This window comes from Delphinus delphis, chromosome 12 (assembly GCF_949987515.2).
Source record: "Delphinus delphis chromosome 12, mDelDel1.2, whole genome shotgun sequence".
NCBI classification, from domain to species: Eukaryota; Metazoa; Chordata; class Mammalia; order Artiodactyla; family Delphinidae; genus Delphinus; species Delphinus delphis.
The window spans coordinates 69911987-69936740 of NC_082694.2; the positions used below are offsets into that span (position 1 = coordinate 69911987).

The window sequence follows — 24754 nt, forward strand, 5'->3', positions numbered from 1 at the left end:
TCTAGAACCCGTGCACGCCAACTACTGAAGCCTGCGCACCTAGAGCCTGTGCTCCACAACAAGAGAAGCCACAGCAGTGAGAAGCCCGCGCACCACGACAAAGAGTAGCCCCCGCTCACTGCAACTAGAGAAAGCCCACGTGCAGCAACGAAGACCCAACACAGCCAAAAATATATAAATTTTTTTAAAAAGAAAATAATAGTAAAAAAAAATCTAGAGAATATATCTAGTTATACAATGTCCTCTTCTAAATAACAGAACTGGAGAAGCAGTATGAATGGGGTAAAGATGGCCAAGCACATCTTTGTATAATATTTATAATATAACAACGTTGCAGCAGAAAATTTTATATTGCTTTCAAGTGCTCACCTATTTGCAGGATAATGAGCACACTGTGTGCATTCACACACTGACTTTCTCAACCTCCTTCATCCCTCTCAACTAACGGGAATCTAGCTGTTTTACCCTTGACACCATTATTAATGCACTTATTAATGGTACAACCTTGGGTAAGTTACTTAACCTCTCTGTCTTAGTTGCTGCACCTGTACAATGAGGATCACAGCCTTTACCTCAAAGGATTGCCATAAGGATTAGATAAACTGATAACATATAGGAAGTGCTTAGAGCAGTACCCAGCCCACAGTTAGTGCTATATAAGCATTAGGTACCATTAGTGTGTTTTGAGCATCAAAGGAATGACAGATCCCTTTACAGCTGGAAAATGGATTGCTTAAATAAGCAAAGGAAGAAAACAACAGGTTAGGGTGTTCAAATGTATTCCCCAACTGTTGAGCTATTTAGTAAAACTTCAAAGAAAATTTTAACAAAATATCTGTATGTAATTATGTAATACTTTAAGAGTCATGTTGATGACTTATTCATCAGAGACACAAACACACACATACAAACACATACACACTGGAGTGCCTGGCATGTAGGAAGCACCCACTAGGTGTGGGGAAGAAGGAATACAAAATAGGTAAGGGACAACTTAATTCTCACCCTCAGGGAGTGGGAATACTACCTAATTCAACAAGCTCTCATTTAAAAGATGTCATACTAGTCAAATGCCTGAAAAAAGTTTCAACTGTGCTTTGTATTTGTTTAGTATGAATATATTGGGTTGGCCAAAAAGTTCGTTCGGGTTTTTCCGTGAAGGCCAACCCAAAAAATAAGTAGTAAGCATCTGAGCAACTGATTTTTTAAAAAATCATAATTAAACATCAATATTTCTTCCTGAATGTTTTATGGATATGCAGGAAATATTTCTCATCAGTGTTTCAAGATTTAAAAGTGTGATGGAGCAAAAAAGTAAATAAATAGAAATAATTTAAAATACTACTAGCAAAGAGAGTTAGCTAGTAAGTCAAATGTTTACTCAACAGAATCCATGGCTGAGTGCCGCCATTTCTCCAACTCATTCTGATGAAATGCGATATCCTGGACAAAAGATCTGAGACAGACAGTGGAAAGAAAATGGTGAAGGAGAACACTGGCCAGAGAAGCTCTGCAGCTGCACCCAGACTCGCAGCTGGAGCCTCCTTAAGTATTACTGTTCTCGCTAAAATCAACTTCTACGTGCATGGTTCTCTACAGCCTGCAAAGCTTTTCCACATAACAGATACCATGACACCTGAACCTCTGTAGAATGAAGGAGTCCCCAGCTGATAGGACTGCCTGAATTTAAGTTTTCAGACCTGAGGTCATGCAACCAATATGAACCCTGAAAAGTTGCCAGTGACAAGGCGGGAGGGCCACGGCCTCCTCCATTTCACCAAAGTCCGAACCCAGACCCACATGACGTAGCCAGCAGGTCAGATAAACTGGAAAACCACAAATTTCAAGTCCACCATCTACTGCAAAGTACAAAAGTTGTAAGAAGTCCAAATCAGAAGAAAACAATTTGACATCACACGAATAGTTAATACGATGTACAAAGTACAAGGCTCTTAATTCAAATGTTTTCTGAATGACTCTCATTCACCAGCTTTCCATAATTTGAATTTACGTCTAAAAGAAGGTCATTTACTCATGGTATTTTATTTTGAAAAGCTCCTCTTTTTAAATTCTGAAGTTTTTTCTCTCTTTTAAATCTCTTTATTTCCGCTATTATAACATTTCACCTTTTTTTTCTTTTTTTTTGGCTGTGTTGGGTCTTCGTTGCTGCACGCGGGCTTTCTGTAGTTGCGGCAAGCTGGGGCTACTCTTCGTTGTGGTGCACAGGCTTCTCATTGTGGTGGCTTCTCTTGTTGCAAAGCACAGGCTCTAGGCGCGTGGGCTTCAGTAGTTGTGGCTTGCAGGCTCTAAAGCACAGGCTTAGTAGTTGTGGTGCATGGGCTTAGCTGCTCCATGGCATGTGGGATCTTCCTGGACCAGGGATCGAACCTGTGTCCCCTGAATTGGCAGGCGGATTCTTAACCCCTGTGCCACCAGGGAAGTCCCCAAATTCTGAAGTTTAACTCTAAATTTCTATTTCAGGAGACCAGTAGAAGTATGAAAAGATTATAGAACTCAATACAAATAGGTCAGTCTGCCTAACTGCATTTTTTACCTTTAATAATAATAGCAGATAAGCTCAAGTATAACAAGGAAATCTAATATGAGATTACAAAAGGTAGCAAACAGTAAACCTAAAGAGCACTCTGTGCTCTAGCCTTACACACCTGAGTATTTTTCAAGGTCACATATCACTTGGTATAAACAAAGAAACTTGAAACTGTCTTGTGAATCAATAGGAGGAAAGAAGAATGAGTCACACCTTCCACATGCCTGAAAAAATAAGTAAAATTTTAAAGGAGCTAAACTAAATTTAGTTAATGCCTGTTAAATATATTATTTTCTATCGGAATGATGTTTTGGTATACACCAGAATATCTGAACAAGGTAATAATCCCCTGTTTAAGGCCTGCAGGACTTGCTTGATCTACAATCTGTTGGGCCAGACTAATCCAGTGCCCTGGAGAAAGGCTTGAGAACCACAACCTGAGTTTGAGAATCATTCCAAGGCAGAATCTCAGAACCACAAGAGTTCAGGAGATATCTAGTTCTCACGTGCCTGCCCCTCACCTATGTGAATAGGTAAAACAGTCAACTGGCCTCTTTATTTTTTCTTTAATTTATTTTATTTATTTATTTTTGGCTGCATTGGGTCTTCGTTGCTATGCGTGGGGCTTTCTCTAGTTGCGGCGAGTGGGGGCTACTACTCTTCGTTGTGGTGCGCGGGCTTCTCATTGCGGTGGCTTCTCTTGTTGCGGAGCACAGGCTCTAGGCGTGTGGGCTCAGTAGTTGTGGCACACGGGCTTCAGTAGTTGTGGCTCGCGGGCTCTAGAGCGCAGGCCAGCAGTTGCGGCGCATGGGCTTAGTTGCTCTGCGGCATGTGGGATCTTCCCAATCCACGGCTCGAACCCATGTTGCCTGCATTGGCAGGCGGATTCCTAACCACTGCGCCACCAGGGAAGTCCCTGGCCTCTTTATTTATTTTTTAATTTTTGGCTGCACTGCGCGGCATGTGGATCTTAGTTCCCCAACCAGGGATCAAACCAGTGTGCCCTGCAGTGGAAGCGTGGAATCCTAACCACTGGACCGCCAGGGAAGTCCCTGGCCTCTTTTTAAATGCCTCTGGTTACCAAAAAACTCATTACTTCTAGAAATAGCCCAATCCAACGTTAAAACAACTTTTCTATATGCTAACAAAATCCTCCCCTCACCCCATATTTCCTATCATGTTTTCAATTTCCCTAACAAAGCCAGGCAGACAAGGGTCCAATTTTTTTCCAAACAATAATGCTTCAAACGTTTGAAGATGGCTCTGCCTGTCACACCTAAACCTTCTCTTCACCTGGTTAAAAAATCTCATGTTCCTTTTGCTGTTACTCTCTTGCCAAAGTTTCACTCTCTTCATCATCTAGGTCTAATTCTCTAGACCAGAGGTTGGAAAGCTTTTTCTGGAAAATGCCAGAGAGCAAATATTTTAGGCTTTGCAGGCCAAATGGTCTCTGTAACAATACCCAAAACTGCCACGGAAGCAGAAAGAAGTCCCAGAAAATAAGAAAACAAAGAGGCATGCTGTGTTCCAATAAAACTTTATTCACAAAACAGGTGTCCGGGGGCTTCAGTTTGACAACCAGTGCTCCAGACAATCCATTTTGTTGTTAAACCAAAACAAAAGTGTGACCCAGGGCAAAAGGAATATTTCAAGCGGTGCATGAGCACAAAGGAGAACATGACTAAGGTCTTCTTCCTCAACAACTTAGTTCTCTAACAGATGCTCAACACAGTATTAATTTCCTGAGGCAACAAAGTCATACTGCAGACTTACACACACCTTCACAGCCACCTTACCCCCTCAGGCCTTTCTCATACAGACTGCAAAGCCACCTTTCTCTGTGTTAATATGACGCTGACTGTTGGAAACTAAGTGTAAGACCCTATATTTACCATTTTAACATTTCATCTTGCTAGAGTCCACTCATCTTTCTATCTCCTCCGATCTCCTCAGGGTCAGACTCAGTTATCCAAGGTACCAGCTCTGCCCCCCAAACTCTCAGCATGTAAAGCTCTCATGCTAGCAATGCCTTCACATAAGTCTCTGTAAAAATGCTGATCAAGGTAGAACTTCTAAACATTCCCCTCAAGATTGCTATTAATACATTTAGTCATTTTTATTTGGCTACAGAATTCCATACTGTCATCTACGGCAATTAGTCTATGTCACCCATGAGAAAAGATTTTCATAAAGTCTTAGTGAAATCCAGAATTATCTTAGATAATATTCTGTCAAATATTAGAAAGTTTCAACTTTGTACAACTTGTAACTTCAGTACAAGTCAGGAAATAAAGCAGAGTTCATTCTTCATTCATTCATTCAGTAAAGTCAACAAATAATTGTGACTGAGTGCCTATGATTGTGCCAGGCACTGTGCTAGGCCACCAGAAAGAGAATGGTGAACAAGACCAAAAAGTTTCCTATGTTCACCAAGTCCGGTCTAGGGTGAGACGGATGCTAAGCAAGAAAACAAGTCGTAATCACAAGATGTGATCAATACTGTGAAGGCAATAAACAAGGTGTTTGTATCAGAGGACCAGGGGGCTGGGAATGTGCCTAGTCAGGGTGCTCAGAGAAAGCTTTTCAGGGGAGGGGACACTTAAGCTGAGTCCTAGAAGATGAGAAGACAGGTAAAGCATGTATGAGACAGAACAGTGAGTCAAACAAGGTAGACCCTAAAGAGAACACGCTGCTGGAGATTCCATTTATATGAAGTTCAAAATCAGACAAAATTAATTTATGGCAAAAAGAGGTCATAATAGCAGTCTGGTGAGAGGGACTAAATGGGGGCCCTCCGAGGTGCTAAAAATAATTCTTTATCATGGTGGTGGTTACATACACATAAAAAATTCATCAAATTGTGTACTTAAGATCTGTGCGTTTGTATATAATTTATACCTTAAAAAGGAGAAAGAAAATAAAGAATATATGTGTGGCAGTGTGCGTGTGTGTGTGTGTGGTGTGTGTGTGGTTTATAGGTGTTGGGAGGGGGCGTGCATGCCAAGATGCCTTCTAAGCAGAGAACAAAATGTGGAAGGACCACAGAGTGGAGGGAGGCCAATGGAGCCACAGCGTAGTGAGTGAGCGAGGAAGAGTGGTATGAAATGACACTGGAGACATGGGCAGACACCACCCAAAGGTCCACAGTGAGTTTTATTTTATCATAAGCCCAGTGCATATCCTGATTTATATTATTAAAGGATCCCACTGTTTACAGTGTAGAAAATGGACTGGAGGGGGGCAAAGGTGCAAAATAGTTACGAGACTGTTACAGTATACCAGGCAAGAGACGATTACGGGTTAGGCCAGGAGCAGTACAATGACTCTAAATTACTGCCAAAATATGCTATAAAGTGCCCATTTTTGAGAAGGGCATTAGAAATGTGCCTCCTCTTAATTTAAGAAGGAAATTGGCTCTAACAAAAGGAAAACTATGGAAGCACTTTGTTGGACCTAAAAGTATTTCCCTTATACATGTACTTTACATCCTTTCTATACACTGATAAGAAAACTGACTGAACTGACACACCCTTGCACTAAATACAGAGTTTTGGACAACTTATTAATTAGACTGAGGCTAGTATCCCATCTAATACTAATACAGATGGTAATACTCTAACATCTATAAACAGATGCAGGTTTCCCTTGCTTTGTCTTCTAATCAATATAAGGAGGATAAGTCTCCAACTATCAAATGATTTTTAATTCAAATCCTGTCTTTACCCATTTGAAATATAAACTTTACACTTATGAAACATATTTTAGTTAACCCTGGAAATCCATAAAGTATGGATTGAGTACAAGCTAATAATAGTTTATAAACAGCACTTATTGTTAATCATTTCAGATGTAAGCAGACTCAAAATGATGTTTCTGACTTTTTAAAATGATTCCCCAAATTCTTGAGTTCCAAATCATCCATGTTTTTAGGAATAAAAGGCAGGATAGTCACAAAGAACCAATTTTAGTTCACAACTGGGTTCACTGTATGAAGTTACTTATTGCTTATACCAACTTTGCAGACATAATGAAAGAAACACATTATCAACCTTTCTTAAGAACTCAGGAGAGAGAAAAGAAATGTCAGCTCTCTTCTCTCCCCCTGCACAGTGAAGCTCAGTGTCTGGTGTGGTATTGGTATGGTATGGAGGTCAGTCCCTTGCTGACAGGTCTCATGACTCAATCATGTTTAGGCTTAAGTCTTTACAGGGGCAGGATCCATTGTGGCCAACATGTGCCCTACCACTCCTGGAGCAGAGTTCTTTAGCAATGGCATTCCAAGTCTCTGGGCCAGTCACTTAAGCAAAAAACATAAAACAAAAGATCCCAATTATTAAAAATTGTTATTTACGCAACAAATATCAAGGCAGTCAAAAGAGCTACCTTCACATACAAATGTGGGACTCACTGAGCACTGGTACTTAAAGAAGCAGTTAAGAGAATGGAGAAAGCTTCCCGACCTGATCCTTTCTGCATCTGGCGCATAGTAGGAGTTCAGTAAACATATCTGAGTGTTTGCACATATGAATGAATAAACGCATGAACTACTCTGCATGTTTACTTAAATAGCAGTATAGAGTGATTCCCTCAGTGATGAGAGGAACTCTTTTCCCCCGGGAACTAGTCTACAGCAACTTTTCACTTCACAAGGGGAAGCTGCTTTTACTCTCCCCCTATTAATAACACCATGTCTACATGTGTATGTTTTATAGTTTCCAAAGTACAATTACCTTTGTTCTCTTATTTGATATTGTAAAATAGATAAGGTAGATTATTCCTCCCTATTTTACAGATGAAGAAACTATAAAATTCAGGGATTAACAGCTAATACGCAGGAAGGTCTAAACTGTAAATCCTTTATGAATCATCTTGGAACATTTCTGCGAAATGGATCACTTTGCTTTAATCCAGACTACCCGCTCCGGGCTCAAGTACAATCAGGAGCCACCCAGATCCACTGAAACTGTTATTAACACAGTATCCTCCAATTCTTCTGTCTTCCAATTTGTGGCGGACACACCCTAAGGTAATCCCCAGTGAGTCAAGCCCTTTTATAATCAATCCCCTCCTATTGATGGTTCAGTCGTTCCCCTGAGGGTGGAACCTGTAACTTGCTTCTAGCGAACAGAATATAGTGAAGGTGATCGATGTCACTGCCTTGATTGAGAGAACATTATAGGGCAAAGGTGATGAGATGTCCCTTCCATGATATAGTTCATTACCTAAGACTCCATCTTAACAGTTTGGAGAAGAGTCTCCCATTGACCTTGAAGAAGCAAACAGCAATGTTTATGAACTGCCTCTGGTGAAGGCCATGTGGCCAGAAAAGTGGGCAACTACTAGGAGCTGAGAGCCTCAGCCCTATAACTGGAAAGACATGAATTCTGCCAACAACCACATGAGCCTGGATGAGGACCCCAAACTCCAGATGGAAGCACAGCCCAGCTGACACCTTCACTGCAGGCTGGCGAGACCTCAAGCAGAGGAGCCAGGTAACTGGTGCCCTGACTCACAGAAACTGTGAGACAATAAATGTGTGCTGTTTTATGCACCAAGTCTGTGGTAATTTGTTATCCAGCGATAGAAAACTAATATCCAATACTGAGAGCACTGCAACATCCTCCTTTCTAGTAAGAGACACCTTGAGGCTCCTATCCACAAAATCAAGACTACCTGATGCTTGAGGGTTAATATATGAACATTACGGTAATATAGCTTCTTACTCCTTTACATTCGTTTCTTGGTTTTATTAACTGCTCTTCAATATAATGGAATATTTCTCTGATGAGGTGCGTCTCAAAATGTAGTTGCCAAACTGAGTGCAAATTCTTGGGCCCCACCCTAAATACACAGAATCAGCCAGCCTGGGGGTAGGGCCCAGCAATCTGTCTTGTAACAAACGCCCCAGGTGATTCTGAGGCACCCTCCAGTCTGAGGGCCACTGCTCTGGTGAAAACAAATGTGAATGACACTCCTGCAAACTCCTCCTGAAGGAAAAGCCACACCATCAGCTTAGTGGTCAACACCTAAACCTCCTGATGGCAACTTCAAATACTGCACTGCGAGCAAGAGACAAGGTATAATAAAATTCAGCAGGTACTCACTAAATGCAAGGCACTGTGCTAGTAATAATCTACCAAGAAAGAAAAACACCAAATCGAACTGAAAATGAAAAAAGGGGGGGGGCATTATATTACCCCTAAGACAGAAACTGCAAGTTTCTTAAAGTTCTTTTTAATCCATACAAGACTTTAAGAACTACACCCACAGAGGACATGACTCAGTGGACAATGAGATCCCATTTCCGTGAATACTGTCATTTATATCTGCTAACGAATCAGAGGAGAGAAGGTGGTGAGAGACGACTGGAGAAGAACTAGAGCAGTAAGACAAGAACAAGCATGTCCTGATGACAAATGTTTGCTTGCTAGACTTAAACAACATATAATAAACTAACAAGAGATGAGAAGATAAGACAAAAGGAGGGGTCATTTAGTGAAGGGACTTGAAATCCTTGCTGAGGAATCTCGACATCAAACACATGATAAATATGTGGGAGGTACTGCAGATTCATAAATAGGAAAGTGGTATTTGAAAAAATTTACTTACTCTTCCTTTGCTGAAACATCCTTTCTCTTGGTATAACCTCCTCGGGTGTGAGTATGTGTGTATATGTTATATGACAGTTAAATGTTCACAAGCAGAGAAGCACAAATGTCAAGTTTTATTTTTTATTTACTTAACACTAACACAGCACTAAGTGCCAGGCACTTTACAAATATTAACTCATTCAATTTTGACAATTTTGATCCTATGAGGCAGGTACTACCCCATTTCACAGATGAGCAAACCTGGTTAGAGAGACTAAGTTATGCTCAAGATTGCAAAGCTAGGATGTGGGTTCTATTTAACTCATTATCAGTCCCAAAGCTAATTAGTTAATCAAAAGCCATTTACCGCAATTAGAGCTAATAGTGAATGAAATGTTCTTAATAGTCAACTAAATATAAGACTAGCAAATACAAGCTCACTTGTCCCTACAAATAATTTAAAACTGGGGGAAGAGAAAACACAGTCAGTTCTTCCTTTTTCACTGTACATTTTCCCCATCTGTAAACATTAGACACAAACCCAATTAAGCACGTCACTGAAGGTCTTTATTCTAATGTTTATATCTTTGCACAAAACACCCAGTAACTACAAAGCAGAGTTTATACGCCCTTCTTAGAACTGAGAGGCAACACAGCATGAAGAACATGGACTCCGGACACAGAATGCCTGGGTTCAAATCTCAGCTGTGGGACCTTGAGCATGTTACTTAAACACTGTCTCAGTAAAATGGGGTAAATAATAGGACCTCTACCTCACAAAGCACTTGTGAATATTAAATGAGACAATATATGTAAAGCACTTAAAGAACGCCTGGCATATAGTAAGTGCTATATAAATGTTTGCCGTCATTATCATTATCACTATTGGGTATTTACAATGACGTTGCTCTTGCCATTGCAACCTCCCCTCATTGAGCTCATTAGGCTCGGTCTGGTCCCTCACACACCTTCCACTTCCTTGTGCCTCTAATTTAGCATGATCCGCCCAGGCTCTGTGCGTTGGTTCCCATCAGATTCAGACTGAAACATCTTTCCCCTCTCTCCCTTATGCCCCAGGCAAATTCTTATTCAGCAGAGAAGTTCTTGACATTTAAGCATTACAGCAGTTACAAAAGCAAGCCATCAGCAGTGAACTGATATTTCAGAAAGTAGTTTAAGAACCAATTCGTTTCTTCCAAACAGCACCTAGAAATGGAGTAACCTTCTACCTAACAATCTCTCTCTCTCACTCTGCAGAAGTTTCCCATCCATTTTTCTCTCACTCCTTCTGAAAGATTCCTGTCTCTGCCAACTGAAAAAATAATTCTTTCTATGAGACATTTGTAAATCTATATCTAAGACGACTAAAATACGTTTCAAGCCTTACTAATGTACTTACAAGTGAGAGAGGCCAGTTTCCCACATCTACTCAAGGAGACCAAGGCACAACTAAAGATAAGTTATGCTTGAGTTAACTGTAACATATCTAGCTAATGCCATAATTAACACATTATATCGTAGTCGGCCTGCAGTCATAACAAGTGAAAATCAAAAGATCAGGAATTTCTCATGTTTCCCCTGTGACTCTGGAGGAAAAGTGTTCTAGTCTTTGAAATCATTACAGAAACAGTCCTCTAATGGGGGACATTTCATCCACAAATGATATTTCTCTAGAACATGAAATTTTCTTTGTTTTAATTCCAAGTCCAAAAACCACACCTTCCAAGAGAAGTCTGCCCCATGGTCCTGTCCAAGAGAAGGGCCCTGTGCAAAAGATTACTGTTATTCTGCCAGATTCAGCCTCATTCATCATTTAAATTATAACTTTGCGTCTGTTCTGTAAGGACCAATCTCGTAGGAGTTAGGTTACTGATGAGATATTAATAAAATGCCTCCTCACTGAAACATCAAGAGGATTAACTCTTAGACTCAACAAATGCTGGGGGCCATTATTACCAAAGAGTTAACGCTTCACAAAACCCCTACCTCAGCGACTCCACCCCATCATCCTACCAGAACCTGAGTCACCCCAGACTCCTTCGCATCTTTTACCTTCACCCCTTCCAGCTAGTCAGTTACTGCGTCTGTCAATTTAAAATCTTAAATCAAGCATCACAATCAAATGTACATAGGGGGAAAAAAATGTACATAGGGATCAGGCAGGTAAACTGAACAAAGCAGACCTGTGTGGAGCACAGGGACTGGTAGGGAAATGGCACACTAGAGAGCAAATACCCTTTTTTTTTTTTAAACATCTTTATTGGAGTATAATTGCTTTACAATGGTGTGTTAGTTTCTGCTTTATAACAAAGTGAATCAGCTATACGTATACATATATCCCCATATGTCCTCCCTCTTCCGTCTCCCTCCCACCCTCCCTATCCCACTCCTCTAGGTGGTCACAGACCACCGAGCTGATCTCCCTGTGCTATGCGGCTGCTTCCCACTAGCTATCTATTTTACGTTTGGTAGTGTATATATGTCCACGCCACTCTCTCACTTTGTCACAGCTTACCCTTCCCCCTCCCCATATCCTCAAGTCCATTCTCTAGTAGGTCTGTGTCTTTATTCCCATCTTACCCCTAGGTTCCTCATGACCTTTTTTTTTTTCCCTTAGATTCCATATATATGTGTTAGCATACGGTATTTGTCTTTCTCTTTCTGACTTACTTCACTCTGTATGACAGACTCTAGGTCCATCCACCTCACTACAAATAATTTCGTTTCTTTTTATGGCTGAGTAATATTCCATTGTATATATGTGCCACATCTTCTTTATTCATTCATCCTATCATGGACACTTAGGTTGCTTCCATGTCCTGGCTATTGTAAATAGAGCTGCAATGAACATTTTGGTACATGACTCTTTTTGAATTATGGTTTTCTCAGGGTATATGCCCAGTAGTGGGATTGCTGGGTCGTATAGTAGTTCTATCTGTAGTTTTTTAAGGAACCTCCACACTGTTCTCCATAGTGGCTGTATCACAAATACCCTTTTTGAAGAGGGCAAGCACTATTCAGCTTCAGGAGATTCTTGTCAGGGCCTATGCTATCCACTATTTTAGTTTTTCAAGAGAATCCAGAAATCTGGGCTTTTATGGGGAAGATACTAATTTTTGAAACAAAGTAGGTGTGAGCCAAATTAACTATATCTGCTGGCCAAATTCAGTGGGCAGGTTAACCAGTTCTGACCTCCTTTAGATCCCCATCTCCCCTTCTATCCCCACTGCTTTGATTCAAGCCTTCCTCATTTCTGATCCAATTTTATCTGGGAGGATCCTAAAAGGTCTCCAGATCTCCCCTACCTCCCCTGCTCTCCATTCATTTTCTAGTTGCCAGGGTGAGCTTCCTAAAATTAAAATCTGATCCTGTTTAAAATTTGTAAGTGGCTCCCCAAACCTATAGCATTACCATGTACCTAAGAACCACCTGAGGTATGTGTCTAACATGAATATCACAGCAACCTACCCGATCTGAACCTCCCAAAATGGACCTAGAAATTGGCTAAACACTTTCCCCAGGTGATTCTAAAGCCAATAGTCCTTGGACCACAGAAACAATGATCTACAGGGTAAAATCCAGAAATCCTTTACATCAAATCATCCCCCTCTGAGGGGGCCCCGCCTCCCTCTCCAGTCTCTTCTCTGGACACTCCACCACTAAGTCCCAACACCTAACATCTTACGGTTCCCAGAAAATACTCTCAGGCCTCAACCCCTGTGCACTCACCCCACTGCTCTCCAGTGGTGGGATGCCTTTTCTCCCCTCTTCACCTGGTAAGAACTGGGGCCTACTCAGCTTCATGCTCTAGACTGAGCTCTGCCTTCCCCACCATCCCCTCTCTGAAGCCTTTCTCAGTTTTAACCCTTACTCCCTGGAGCTGCTTCCTTCTCTCCCACAGCACCCAACACTTACCTAACTGTATTTATTAATTCTTTATATCTGTTTATTTCCTTGCCCATATGCCACCAAACTGAGTTCCTTGAAGTCAGGAATTCTAGCTTAGCTTAATTTTGCAGCCCCAGTGCCATGTCTGACCCAGAGCAGGCCCTGAATAAATGCTTACTGAATAAACAAAATCAAACTGCATGAACCAGTGGGTGCAGGCCAGATTCCAGTTCTTTAGCATTACCATCAAGATGTATGCAGCCTCTCCTTCCCACCTAAATTCACAATTATCACAATTCCTGTAATCAGGCTATTGCTGACAGTCAAGTTAATTAACTACCAGAATAGCAGAAGCCAATTCATCATAAAATTATATTCTTGAAACCAAACAAGATATGGCACAGAACACTTCCTCTCTGAAGCAAAATGATATGATACAATTTGAAACTAGCTGCTACACTATCAATTAAAACTAAGCCTTCCTTACGTCAGATTAGGTATACCACAATAGAAGTTTCACCCTCAGATAAGTGGGGAAATCCTTCAAATAAAGATAGGGTACGAAGAGAGAAGGAATGATAAGCCTCATGAGAGTGAAATCCCTCAACATAACTGTCTGAAGGTACATTAATAAGCAACAGAGAACAATGGTGGTTAAACTTTCTACATCTTCACATTCAAAATACAAAAGTATCCTTCCGATTTCCAGGAGATGCACAGCTGCATTTTACCATACTTCCAAAACGGTTTTTATTCTTTTACACTTGCATTCCTTCAACAAATATTTGTCAAATGCCTACTCTGTTCATGTGCCAGACCTTGGTCACATGGAACAAGAGAGCTGTAGGATGTGCCCTCCCAGAGCTCATATCCTAACAGAGAGGGCAGACATTCAACTAATTATTCAACTGTTTGATAAGGCTGGGGTAACACAATGAAGAACACAAGTGTTTAGGGAGCATATGACACAGAATCCATCCCATGCTTTCTTCTATACTCAAAATCAATTGTCTTAACAGTTTCTTACTACAGAAACCTAATTACTACTCTGTGTGCGCTCCTTTCAGGAGTTATTCTGAGTAACCGCCAGGTTTCCAACTGTAGCTCCTCAGATGTACCTCTAGGGAAGATAAAGAAATTATACTGGTTCAAAAGTAATTTTTCCACCAGCTGCTTTTATAGTACCAATTTTTCTCTACAACTTTTTGTTTTAATACACAGGGTCACATCAGGGAATAAAAATCTCTTTTGAGTGTTTTGGGTCTTTACCCATTTAAGGGATGATCTTCCTCAAAAGCTGTTTTAATGCAATCAGCATTTACAAAGCACTCACTGTCGAAGCCCACATAATGGGAATGGGTGATCTTCAGGAAGCAAAGGTCTCTAGGTGCAATTCATGTTCCAGTTAAACTGACCACACAGACTTTTTTCCTTTGGATCTCTGGATTCGTATTTTTTTAATATGAACGCAGTACTGAGTAAAGAACCTTCTACTAGAAGAAGTTTAGGTTATAAATTTGTGCCACACACCCCCACCCCCAGTTTTTTAAAGGAAGCCTCATTATAACTAAAATAACATCAATAAACTACGTTTTAGTGAACATTGGATGCTGGCTAAATTGACCTTTGTTTTCCAAGATGATAGGAAATCTGCTCTCAGACACAGGAAGTGAGTCAGATAACAGAAGAGGGAAAAATAGGAATGGAAAAATCACACTAAAATTTTCTGTAAATTAGGACACCTATCTAGTCGGAAATACAAATCTAGGAAAGACAGCTTATGAAAAAAAAAAAGAAGAAGATTCCCTATTACAGACAATGCTGCAAATGAAACAGCTAGTCTATTGGCACCTACTAGAAAGCCAGATCCTAGTAAGGAAGAAAAAGTTTTATATTTATATAAAAAGTCAATATTTACAGTGCAGAAGAGGTAACAGAAAGGTGGTGGAGCTTAAGGGAAAACAAGAGGTATCTAGGTTAACAACCTTCTTTAGTGAAAGCCCTGCACTGGGTTAAATTTCGACTTAAAATGTTCAGACAAGTCAGCACCTCAGTTCAAACTGGTATGGTACCACATTGCTTGAAGGCAGAGGAACGCACTATGTGACCTTGTAAGGTCTCTTAACAGTTATCCCAATTCCAGTTTGACAAGATCCACTACGACTCTTCTCAGTTATTCATTCATGCCACAAATGTTTACTGGATGCCTATGCACAGAAGCACTGTGCTCAGGTCATGGCGATCCATAAGACAAGCGTAACCACTTGGGTACTGCATTCTAATGGGGAGACACCTAAAGAACTAACTCCATACAGGAGCAGAGGGTACTGTGAGAGCACACTTAAGGGGAATGAGATACTTAGGGAATGCTTCTCTGAGGAATATTTAAGATGCGAAGATGAACATAAATGGGCAGCTACATTCCTGGCAGACGTAACAACATTACTTGAAGATCTGAAAAAAAAGGGGACGAGGGAGATGGCTGCTAATGTTGGGAGGGGTAGACAGTGAGTGGCATGACATGAAGCTGATGACACAGACAGACGAGGGCCAGGTCATTCAGAGCCATGCAGATCATGTTCTGGATTTTTGGACTTCATTCCAAGAGCAAAGGGAAGACGATGGAGGATTTTAAGCAAAGGAGTGATGTGACCAGATGTACATTTTTTTAAAAGATCACTACGAAGCATAGAGAAGGAACTGGAAGGGCAAAAGTGGATGTGCACAAGCAACCATATCAAGTAGTATTGGATTATAACCCAAGTGTAAAATAAATATCCATGAATTCATACTGATATAAATAAATCATTGACTAAATATACATTGGGAAGAAAAGATAAATCTTCCACGCAGAAATCCAAATAAATTATGTCAACACTCCGCCCTCAAGGAGGTGCAGCATAACTCTCCACTCCTTAAGTGAGGGCTGCGCATACTGACTTCCTTTCAAAGAGAAACCTGACAAAAACTACCTCAGCAAGGTGATCAAAGTCAACATCAACAGTGATAAGTCATGCCGATGACATGATGACATGTACTCTTCTCACAATGAGAAAGGCACTTCAACCCTGTGGTCTTCCCCCCAAACCCCATGACCCTTGTCTAATCATGAGAAAAACATCAGACAAATCCCAATTGAGGGACATTCTACACCATACCTGACCAGAACTCCTCAAAACTGTCAAGGTTATCAAAAACAAGAAAAGTCTGAGAAATTGTCATAGCCAAGAGGAGCCTTGAGACGTGATGAGTAAATGTGATGTGGTACTCTGGATGAGATCCCAGAACAGAAAAAGAACATCAGGTGAAAACTAAGGAGATCTGAATAAAGTATGCGCCTACGTTAATAATAATGTGTAAATATCGGTTCATTAATTGTGACAAATGTACCATAAGATGTTAATAACAGGGAAAACCGGGTGTGGAGTATATGGGAACTCTGTATGTACGATCTTCACAATTTTTCTGTAAATCTATTCTAAAATATTCTAGAACCATTCTAAAACTAAAAGATTAAAGTATATCTGGGGAGAGTGGTAATGGAACCATCTTCCTACTTTAGGCTAAAAATGACAGAACATACAGGACCTGGTGATTCACCGGCTGGTGGGTGGGGTAGAGGACTCAGTAGTGAAAGCGACTCAGGTAGCAAGGACGAAAGGTTACTGCCCAGATGTGGGGCTTGGGCAACTGACTGGACGGATAGTGGAGTCATTCACTGATAAGCGAGTCGTGGAGGAGAACCGTACGTGAAGGAAAGTGAACAACCAGCATTTACTGGAGGCCCATTATGTACTAGGCGCTTCTCCAATTCTCATAATCATTCCGCATCGTAGAGACTATTATTTGGCCCAAAGCCAAATAAAGAAATTAGATTCTGGTATCAGGTTCGGTATCAGGTTTATATGTACTCCAAAGCCCGCGCTCTTTCCACTACACAGTTCCAGTTCCTGCCTGTGCACACGTACTTCACTGGCCGCCCAGGCGCCTCTTTGCTGGGAGTGGAAGCGAGCGCATCAGCAGTTTGGCCCCAGCAGTCACTCTCCCTCCCCGGGCCTCATCTGCCAAATGATTCTCTCCATCTCCGAAGTTGAACGCAAGAGAGCCGAGTAGAAACTTCTTCATTAAAATGAAGACAATTAAGACACCACCGAAGGGAACTGCATCACCTCTCAGGGGACTAAAAATAATAATAATAACGAAGTAAAGAAGCGAAGGGAATTCTCTCGCTCCACTCTCGTCGACCGGTCTCCTAAGGAAAAGGCAATCCCCCGGGAGGGTACCGAGTCGGAGCGGCGGGCCTAGGATGCTCCCACGCTCCCCGACCCCAAAGCCCCAGCACTCGGCAGGACCCACGGAGAAACTCCCTTCAGCCTGCCCGGAGCCACGCGGCACAAGGTGACACGGACCGCGCCGGCCCCTTAGGCGCCTAGGAGAGGCCGGGACCAGCAGGGAGAGTGGAGTCCGCGGGGCCCGCGCTACCTTGTATTTATCAAAGCCGGCCAGCTGCTCCGGGCTCACGTATTCGTAACCAGCCATGACGACGCGAACACTAGCGCCCACTCGGCAGCGACGCTCCACGACGAGATGGGGAAACACGAGCACCACACCAGCTGGGCAAGACTGGGAAGACCTGGGCTGGCAAAGGAGCTGGAAAAGCCGTGCTCCGCCCACCGCGCACGCGTAACCACCCCAGCCACTTCCGCCGCCTCCCAGAGCGCAAGCGCAGCCCCCACTTCTCCCCGCCCACCGAGGGGGTGTAGCTAGCAGGCTCACGCGGTTCCCCCTTCGCGCAGTCGCAGTCCAATCAGCGTAGATCGGGAGCCACTAAGTTCCGCCTTCTAGGCTTCCTCGTCGCTTTATTAGCTAGCGTCAAAATTGGTGAGTTGAGGTAAGGCAAGAGGGGAGGTGAAAGGTCAGTTTCCCAGGAGTCCTTGCTCTTCGTCTTTGGGGTGTGCTGGCGGTGATGTGGCATCTGTACCTGGGTAGAGCTTTGGGGTTACCTTTTTAGTCTTGGGGGGGTGGGGTAGGGTGATTGCGTGCGAATCAGTCAGCAGTACCTCAGGAAAGAGGGCTTAGTTCCCCCAAGCCGTGAAGTAAAAGCAGACAAAGCGTCTGTGCTCAGCCCGCTTACAGCTCCTGGCACAGTGCGCTGCACGCTGTAGCTTAGTGAACGTAATTTGCTGTAGAGAAGCCAGTGAGAGGCTTTTTGCAGTCGGTAAAGGGGCGTGAAAGAGCTTTGGAGACAAACCCCTAGGGACAGCGTTGTTTGTGAACCTTGGACACACTCCGCTCTATTTATTGCTCTGTTCCAAATGAAGATTGCCAGTGTCTCCCGACCAGATAAAAACACTGATCCCTGAGTCTCTAGGGGTCCTTAAATGCGTTTGCAAGAAGTGCGTTTACATAACTGGAGACAATTACGGAAAGAACACTAGATCGATGGCTAGTGTGTATCAGACTAATAATAAAATTGAATAATGGTAATAGTTGCTACCATTTATTGATCGCCTTATAGGTGGGGAAATTTACATAGCTTATCACCAACCCCTGTAACAACACGGTGAGAAACGGAAGGCATTTTACCCACTTTGCAGATTAGGAAATCAAAATTCTGACTACCTAACCTGACCAGGATCACTTAATTACACAGCTCAGAAATGGTCAACCCAAACTTGGTCTCTGGTATGGAAAGCCACCACATAAGGAAGCCTCTCAATCTCTCTGGGACTCTGAAACAAGGGCAATTATTTTGAGATCTCTTATGTTCTTTGCATTCATTCATTCAACAAATACTAATTGAGGACTCAATATATGTCAAGTATATTATTGTTTCTGCATATGTCTTACCTTCTAAACTTCAAGATTCTCACGAGATAGGGACTTCCCTGGTGGCGCAGTGGTTAAGAATCCACCTGCCAATGCAGGGGACACGGGTTCGAGCCCTGGTCCGGGAAGATCCCACATGCCACGGAGCAACTAAGCCCGTGCACCACAACTACTGAGCCTGCACTCTAGAGCCTAAGAGCCCCAACTACTGAGCCCGCGTGTCACAACTACTGAAGCCCACGCACCTAGAGCTCATGCTCCGCAACAAGAGAAGCCACCGCAATGATAAGCCCGCACACCACAACAAAGAGCAGCCCCCACTCGCTGCAACTAGAGAAAACCCGCGCAGCAACGAAGACCCAACACAGCCAAAAATAAATAAATAAATAAATAAAGATTCTTACGAGGTAATAGATATAAAACATCTATCATCATACTTGGGGCATGGTAGATGAGCAATAAATTTGGGTATTATTTTCCCTCACTTGCCCTAAGGGGAGGATTTGTATCTTATACAACCTAATTTTCCCCATGTCCCATAGCTTAGCAGCTTGCAAATGGTACATGGTCAACACCTTCTGCTGAATGAGTGAGCAAAGATCTCTGATACACTGTGAAGTGCCCAGCTTTGAAAAGGACATTGGAAATGTGAACCTCCCTTTAAGAAGGAAGTTGGCTCTAATGAAAGGAAAACTATGAAACCACCTCCTTATGAAAGTATTTTCTTTGTGCAGGTACTGTATTTAAATCCTCTCTGTATTAATAAGAAAACTGAATTGGAATTTTAGACAAATCTGTTAATCAGACTGAAGCTATTCTCCCAAGTAATACACTATAGATTTCCTCTATTATGTGTTTCTTTTAATCGATATGGAGAGAAAAAATACTTGTATGATTTTTATTTTTTAATTTTTTTATAGAAATCCACTTTATTTTTGGCTGCGTTGGGTCTTCGTGGCTGCACACAGGCGTCCTCTAGTTGTGGGGAGCGGGGGGTACTCTTCATTGCAGTGCGCGGGCCTCTCATCGTGGTGGCCTCGCGGAACACAAGCTCTAGGCATGCGGGCTCTAGAGCACAGGCTCAGTAGTTGTGGCACCCAGGCTTAGTTGCTCCGCAGCATGTGGGATCTTCCCGGACCAGGGCTCAAACCCCTGTCGCCTGCAGTGGCGGGCGAATTCTTAACCACTGTGCCATCAGGGAAGCCCTAAATGATTTTTAATATAAGACCTGTGGTTACGGATCTGGCATATAAACTTCATACTTGTAAAAGATATTTAGTTAATTGTGAAAAGCCATAAAATGTGACTTGAGTACGTGCACCTAATAGTAGCTCATAAACTGCAGTTACTGTTAATCACTTCAGATGAAGCAAATTCAAAGTGACACTTCTGATTTTGTAAAATTTTTTCCTACCTCTCTAACATTTTCTTCAAAAGCAGTGTTTTAAAAAGAGCAGCTTTTAATTTTGTGAAAGCAGTTACAATTTGCTGCCTCTCTTCTAGCAGAAGATTGTGACAAGTTTGAATCAATTATGAGTCAGTCTGAGAATTTCTAAACTAAAACATAACACAGAACTTTGTCTATACTTTGACATCTGTTACGTACTGGCTGTGTGATCCTAGACAGCTTACTTCACCTAAACGTGTTCTTTCTCTCTTTTTTTTTTAAATCACATTGAGTATTTATTTATTTATTTATTTATTTATTTATTTATTGGCTGCGTTGGGTCTTTGTTGTTGTGCGGGCTTTCTCTAGTTGCGGTGAGTGGGGGCTATTCTTTGTCACGGTGCGCGGGCTTCTCATTGTGGTGGCTTCTCTTGTTGCGGAGCACGGGCTCTAGGCATGCGGGCTTCAGTAGTTGTGGTGCATGGGCTTAGTTGCTCCGCGGCATGTGGGATCTTCCCGGACCAGGGCTCGAACCTGTGTCCCCTGCATTGGCAGGTGGATTCTTGACCACTGTGCCATCAGGGAAGTCACATAACATGTTCTCTTTTTTAAAGAGTGGGCATTAGACTAAATCTCTAAGATCCTATTTATCTCTGAAATTTAATTAAACTATATCATTTAACTTCTCTAAGATGAGATCAACTGATCTGTAAAGTGATCATAATTCTTGTCCTACCTTATAGTTATTTCATAGAGCACGTGAAGTGGTATGGCATAAGCCTGTTAAATTAAACCCATACAAATATAAGATATTATTTTTCCAAAACCCCATGAATTCTGGACCTGGGTGAGTTTTACCAGGTACTCTCACCCAGGAAGAGAAAATTGTCGAGTAAACAAGTTTGCCTTTGCAAGTGAATCACCTTCCCGGCTCCTCTTTCCTGAATTCCATTCGAGGGCGCAGTTATCCCTAAGGCCCCCCAGAGCTGCCAGGGACCACTTCTTATTGGCCTGGCCAGTCCCTTCTCTACCCCATGCTGTCTCTTCCTTCTGCACCACAATACTGAGCACAGTTTGCTATTGCTTGCTTCCTTGGTCTGCCTCCTCATCCACTGAAGTTCCTCTCTTCTTTATCTCATACACTCAAGGTCAGGCTTTTTGCCTTCCAGAATAATAATCATAAAAGATATTTGTGCTAGAACAATGTTATCAATTTCCTAATATAACCTGGGTTGGGGTGTGGGGGAAATGGTATAATTCCTACAATTCCTGTTTTACTTAGTCAGAAGTAAGACAGAGTCAGATAAATGGAGATATCTAGAAAATTGGGAGTTAGTTAAGGACTAATACAGTTAGTAACTCCAATATAAGTTATTAAAGACATAAAAATAGGCAAGACTTCCCAAGGAAGCTTGTAAAAAGATACTGATTGGGTTTTTATTTTTAAACAATGATAAAGCCTTATATTCATAAACTCAAAGCAGTTTGACATCTCACTAGATATCCTAACAACCCTGCACCGTGGCTGGGTAGTTGTTCTAATTGTACAGAACAGAACAACAGAAGAATTACATTTGGGCAAGTTTTTGGGAAAACTTGCCCAAAAGTTTATGGTAAAGCTGGAATAAGAGAACAGGTCATCAAACTTCTAGTTGAATAATTTTTCCACTGCACCATGCTTCTACAAGTTACCATGGTAAGATGTTTTAAAAAAGAAAATTCACAGGTTAGTTTTTAATCAAGTCTGGAGTGGGGGGAAAGAAAAACTAGGAAAGAACTGAACAGAGTCATTATGTTGCTCGTTGTTTCTTAAAAATGAAATTCCCTGGCTAGCGTAAACCTTCTCAGGTTGGGTTTTGTCTGCCCGGTTTTTGCTGTGTTTTACGTTTTTCAAAAATAATCCTACTAGGTAAGAATGAGTACTGTATTTGAGTGGGACAATCAAATGCTTTATCACAGGAAAGGGCTGTGCAGTATACTGAGTTTCAGCATAAAGTAGTGCTGCTCTGTACCTTCTACTTCCCATGTCAGTGGAGGAGGGTGTTATCTCCATGATTCTGTGACTCATCATCCCACTCACCTCCACTGATTCTCCAATGGTTCTCTGGCCATTTTTGTGCTCTTAACCCTTGAACACCAAGTCAGTGGTGTCAATAGTCATTCAAAACCAAAAGAAGCAGTGTAAAGATTCAGAGGGACCTGGAGGCCCAGTGTGATATGAGGTAAGAATAAAATCCAGACCCTCTATATACTTGTCATTCTTGTTTTGAAGATGAGTGATTATTTCTCTTGTAAATCCATTATTCATGAGCATGACTATTAAATAAAAGGAGAATTATTTTTAAAAACTGATCTCAGCAAAGTTTTACAGTGGGCAGAGTCTTATAGTCAGCATTCTCTGAAGTTCTGATAGTGACCCAACATCTGTATTTTCTGAGCAGAGAGAGAATTGATACCTCTCCTACACACACATCCTCCTCCCCATTATTGCTACACTAAAATGGAAGTAAGAAATAAATAAATAAATATTTTTAAAAAAATAAAATAAAATGGAAGCAGAACTGTAGTTAAACCAACTACTAATCATTCAGATGGGTAGCCATAGTGGTTTCACCCCTGTCATGCCTCTCTCCTTATTCCTGTTTGCCTTATCTAATGTCAGGTCTGTAAATATAACCAAGTGTAACCACTATTTTTCTTTCTTTCTTCCTTTCTTTCTTTCTTTTTTTCTTTCTTTTTCCTTCCTTCCTTCCTTTCTTCCTTCCTTCCTTTCTTTCTTTCTTTCTTTCTTTCTTCCTTTCTTTCTTTCTTCCTTCCTTTCTTCCTTTCTTTCTTCCTTTCTTTCTTTTCTTTCTTTTCTTTCTTTCTTTCTTTCTTCAATTTGAACATACAGCCAAGCAAGGGACTCCATTTTTGGGTAGGGATCATTTTTGTCTTCATGAAACTTTGAGATAATTGGAGTTGAGATGGATGGTTACTTAGTTTGGGTGGAAGAGAAAGATACTAGCAAAAACAAAACAAAACAAACAAACAAAAAACCCTAAGAGGAGCAAGTGAGAAGGAAAGTTTGCTGTGATCCATTTTCCTGTAAGAATCCTCAAAAACCTGGGGCAGGGATTGAGGTAATAGTTGCCAACATAGATATCTACTACCATAATGCTTTGAAATCTTTCGTGATATACCCAAGGCTGTGCAGGCTGCTTGACTAGAACTCTAGCAGCAGTTAGGGAACAAGACATACAAATATGAAACAATGTATAAAAATAGCAACTTCATTATCTCTTCATGTATCCTTGTTGAACATTAGCTGTGCACCAAATCCAGATACCATGGCATACCTTGGAGATACAAAGTTGGATAAAACATGGACCCCAGGCAAGGAGTATAGTACTACATTCTGTGAATGGCTGGTCTTATCCAATGCCCTGGCTCTTCACAGATGCCCTCTTTCTTCCTTCCTCCTCTCACCCCTCCTCTCTTTAAAAATTCGCTGTTAAAGTCTCGGACAGAGAATTGACTTGAAGACAGGAAACAAATGGTTGGAATCAAAAGAAAATTAAGTAAAGACTTTGAGATTTCGTAGGAATTGACTTTGTATTTTGATGGAGTGCAGAAAAAACTCTCTGAGTATACTAATGATACGTAGCCTTTAATAAGGAAATGTTGTATTGGTAGGCATAAGCTGCAAGAAAACACACTTTAAAAAATTGAGCAGGGAAATTCCCTGGCCATCCAGTGGTTAGGACTCTGTGCTTTCACTGCCGAGGGCCCGGGTTCAATCCCTGGTCGGGGAACTAAGATCCCACAAGCTGCACAGCCCAGCCAAAACAAATTTTTTAATTAAAACACATAGGTGTTTTAAAAATTTTTTTTAATTGAAAAAAATTTTTTTAATTGAAAAAAATTTTTTTAATTGAAAAAATTTGAGCAGATGCCAAAGTGATTTATTGCCACATAACAAATCGCTCAAAACTTAGTAGCCTATAATAACAACCATTTTATTTACTCATAATTCTGTGGGTGAGCAGTTTAGGCTGGGCTTAGCTGGGCAGTTCTGCTGGTCTTGCTGGACTTATTATTCTAAGAGGTTAGAAGTAGATGCTACACGATTTCAAGGCTGAGGCTCAGATGTCACACAGTGTTACTTCTGTCTCATTGTACCGGACAAAGCAAATCACAAGGCCAACCCATATTCACGGTAAGGAAAATAGATTCCACCTCTTAATGGATGGAATGGCAAAGTTACCCGGTCCTGGGGCCTGCGCAGAAGGATGGGAGGAGTTATTGCGACCCTCTTTGCAAACAATCTACCACTTCAGATTAGCTGGTAAAGACAAGACAGTAAATTTCATTAGGAAGAGATTTGGAAACCACTGAATGATGCTTGAATTATTTTAAGATACTCAGAAAAAGAATGACAAAAGAAATTAAATCAGTAGAACTCCTCGTCACAAGACTTAGTCAAGCTGTCCCTTACTTCCATACCTCCACTCATGGTTCAACCCTCTCCAG

At 41.5% G+C, this 24754-nt stretch overlaps 1 protein-coding gene across 2 annotated transcripts in view; it reads right to left on the bottom strand.

Moving 5' to 3' along the window:
- Window positions 1-17652, bottom strand: part of SELENOI (selenoprotein I) — a 44122-nt gene extending 26470 nt beyond the window's left edge. For both annotated transcript variants that reach the window (XR_009521483.1, XM_060026967.1), the window contains exon 1: window positions 17509-17652. Coding sequence is in view for 1 of the 2 variants with exons in the window: in XM_060026967.1 (XP_059882950.1) it covers window positions 17509-17565 (57 nt within the window). In the remaining variant the exon portion in view is untranslated. The remainder of the gene's footprint in view (window positions 1-17508) is intronic.
- Between the last annotated feature and the right edge of the window lie 7102 nt (window positions 17653-24754).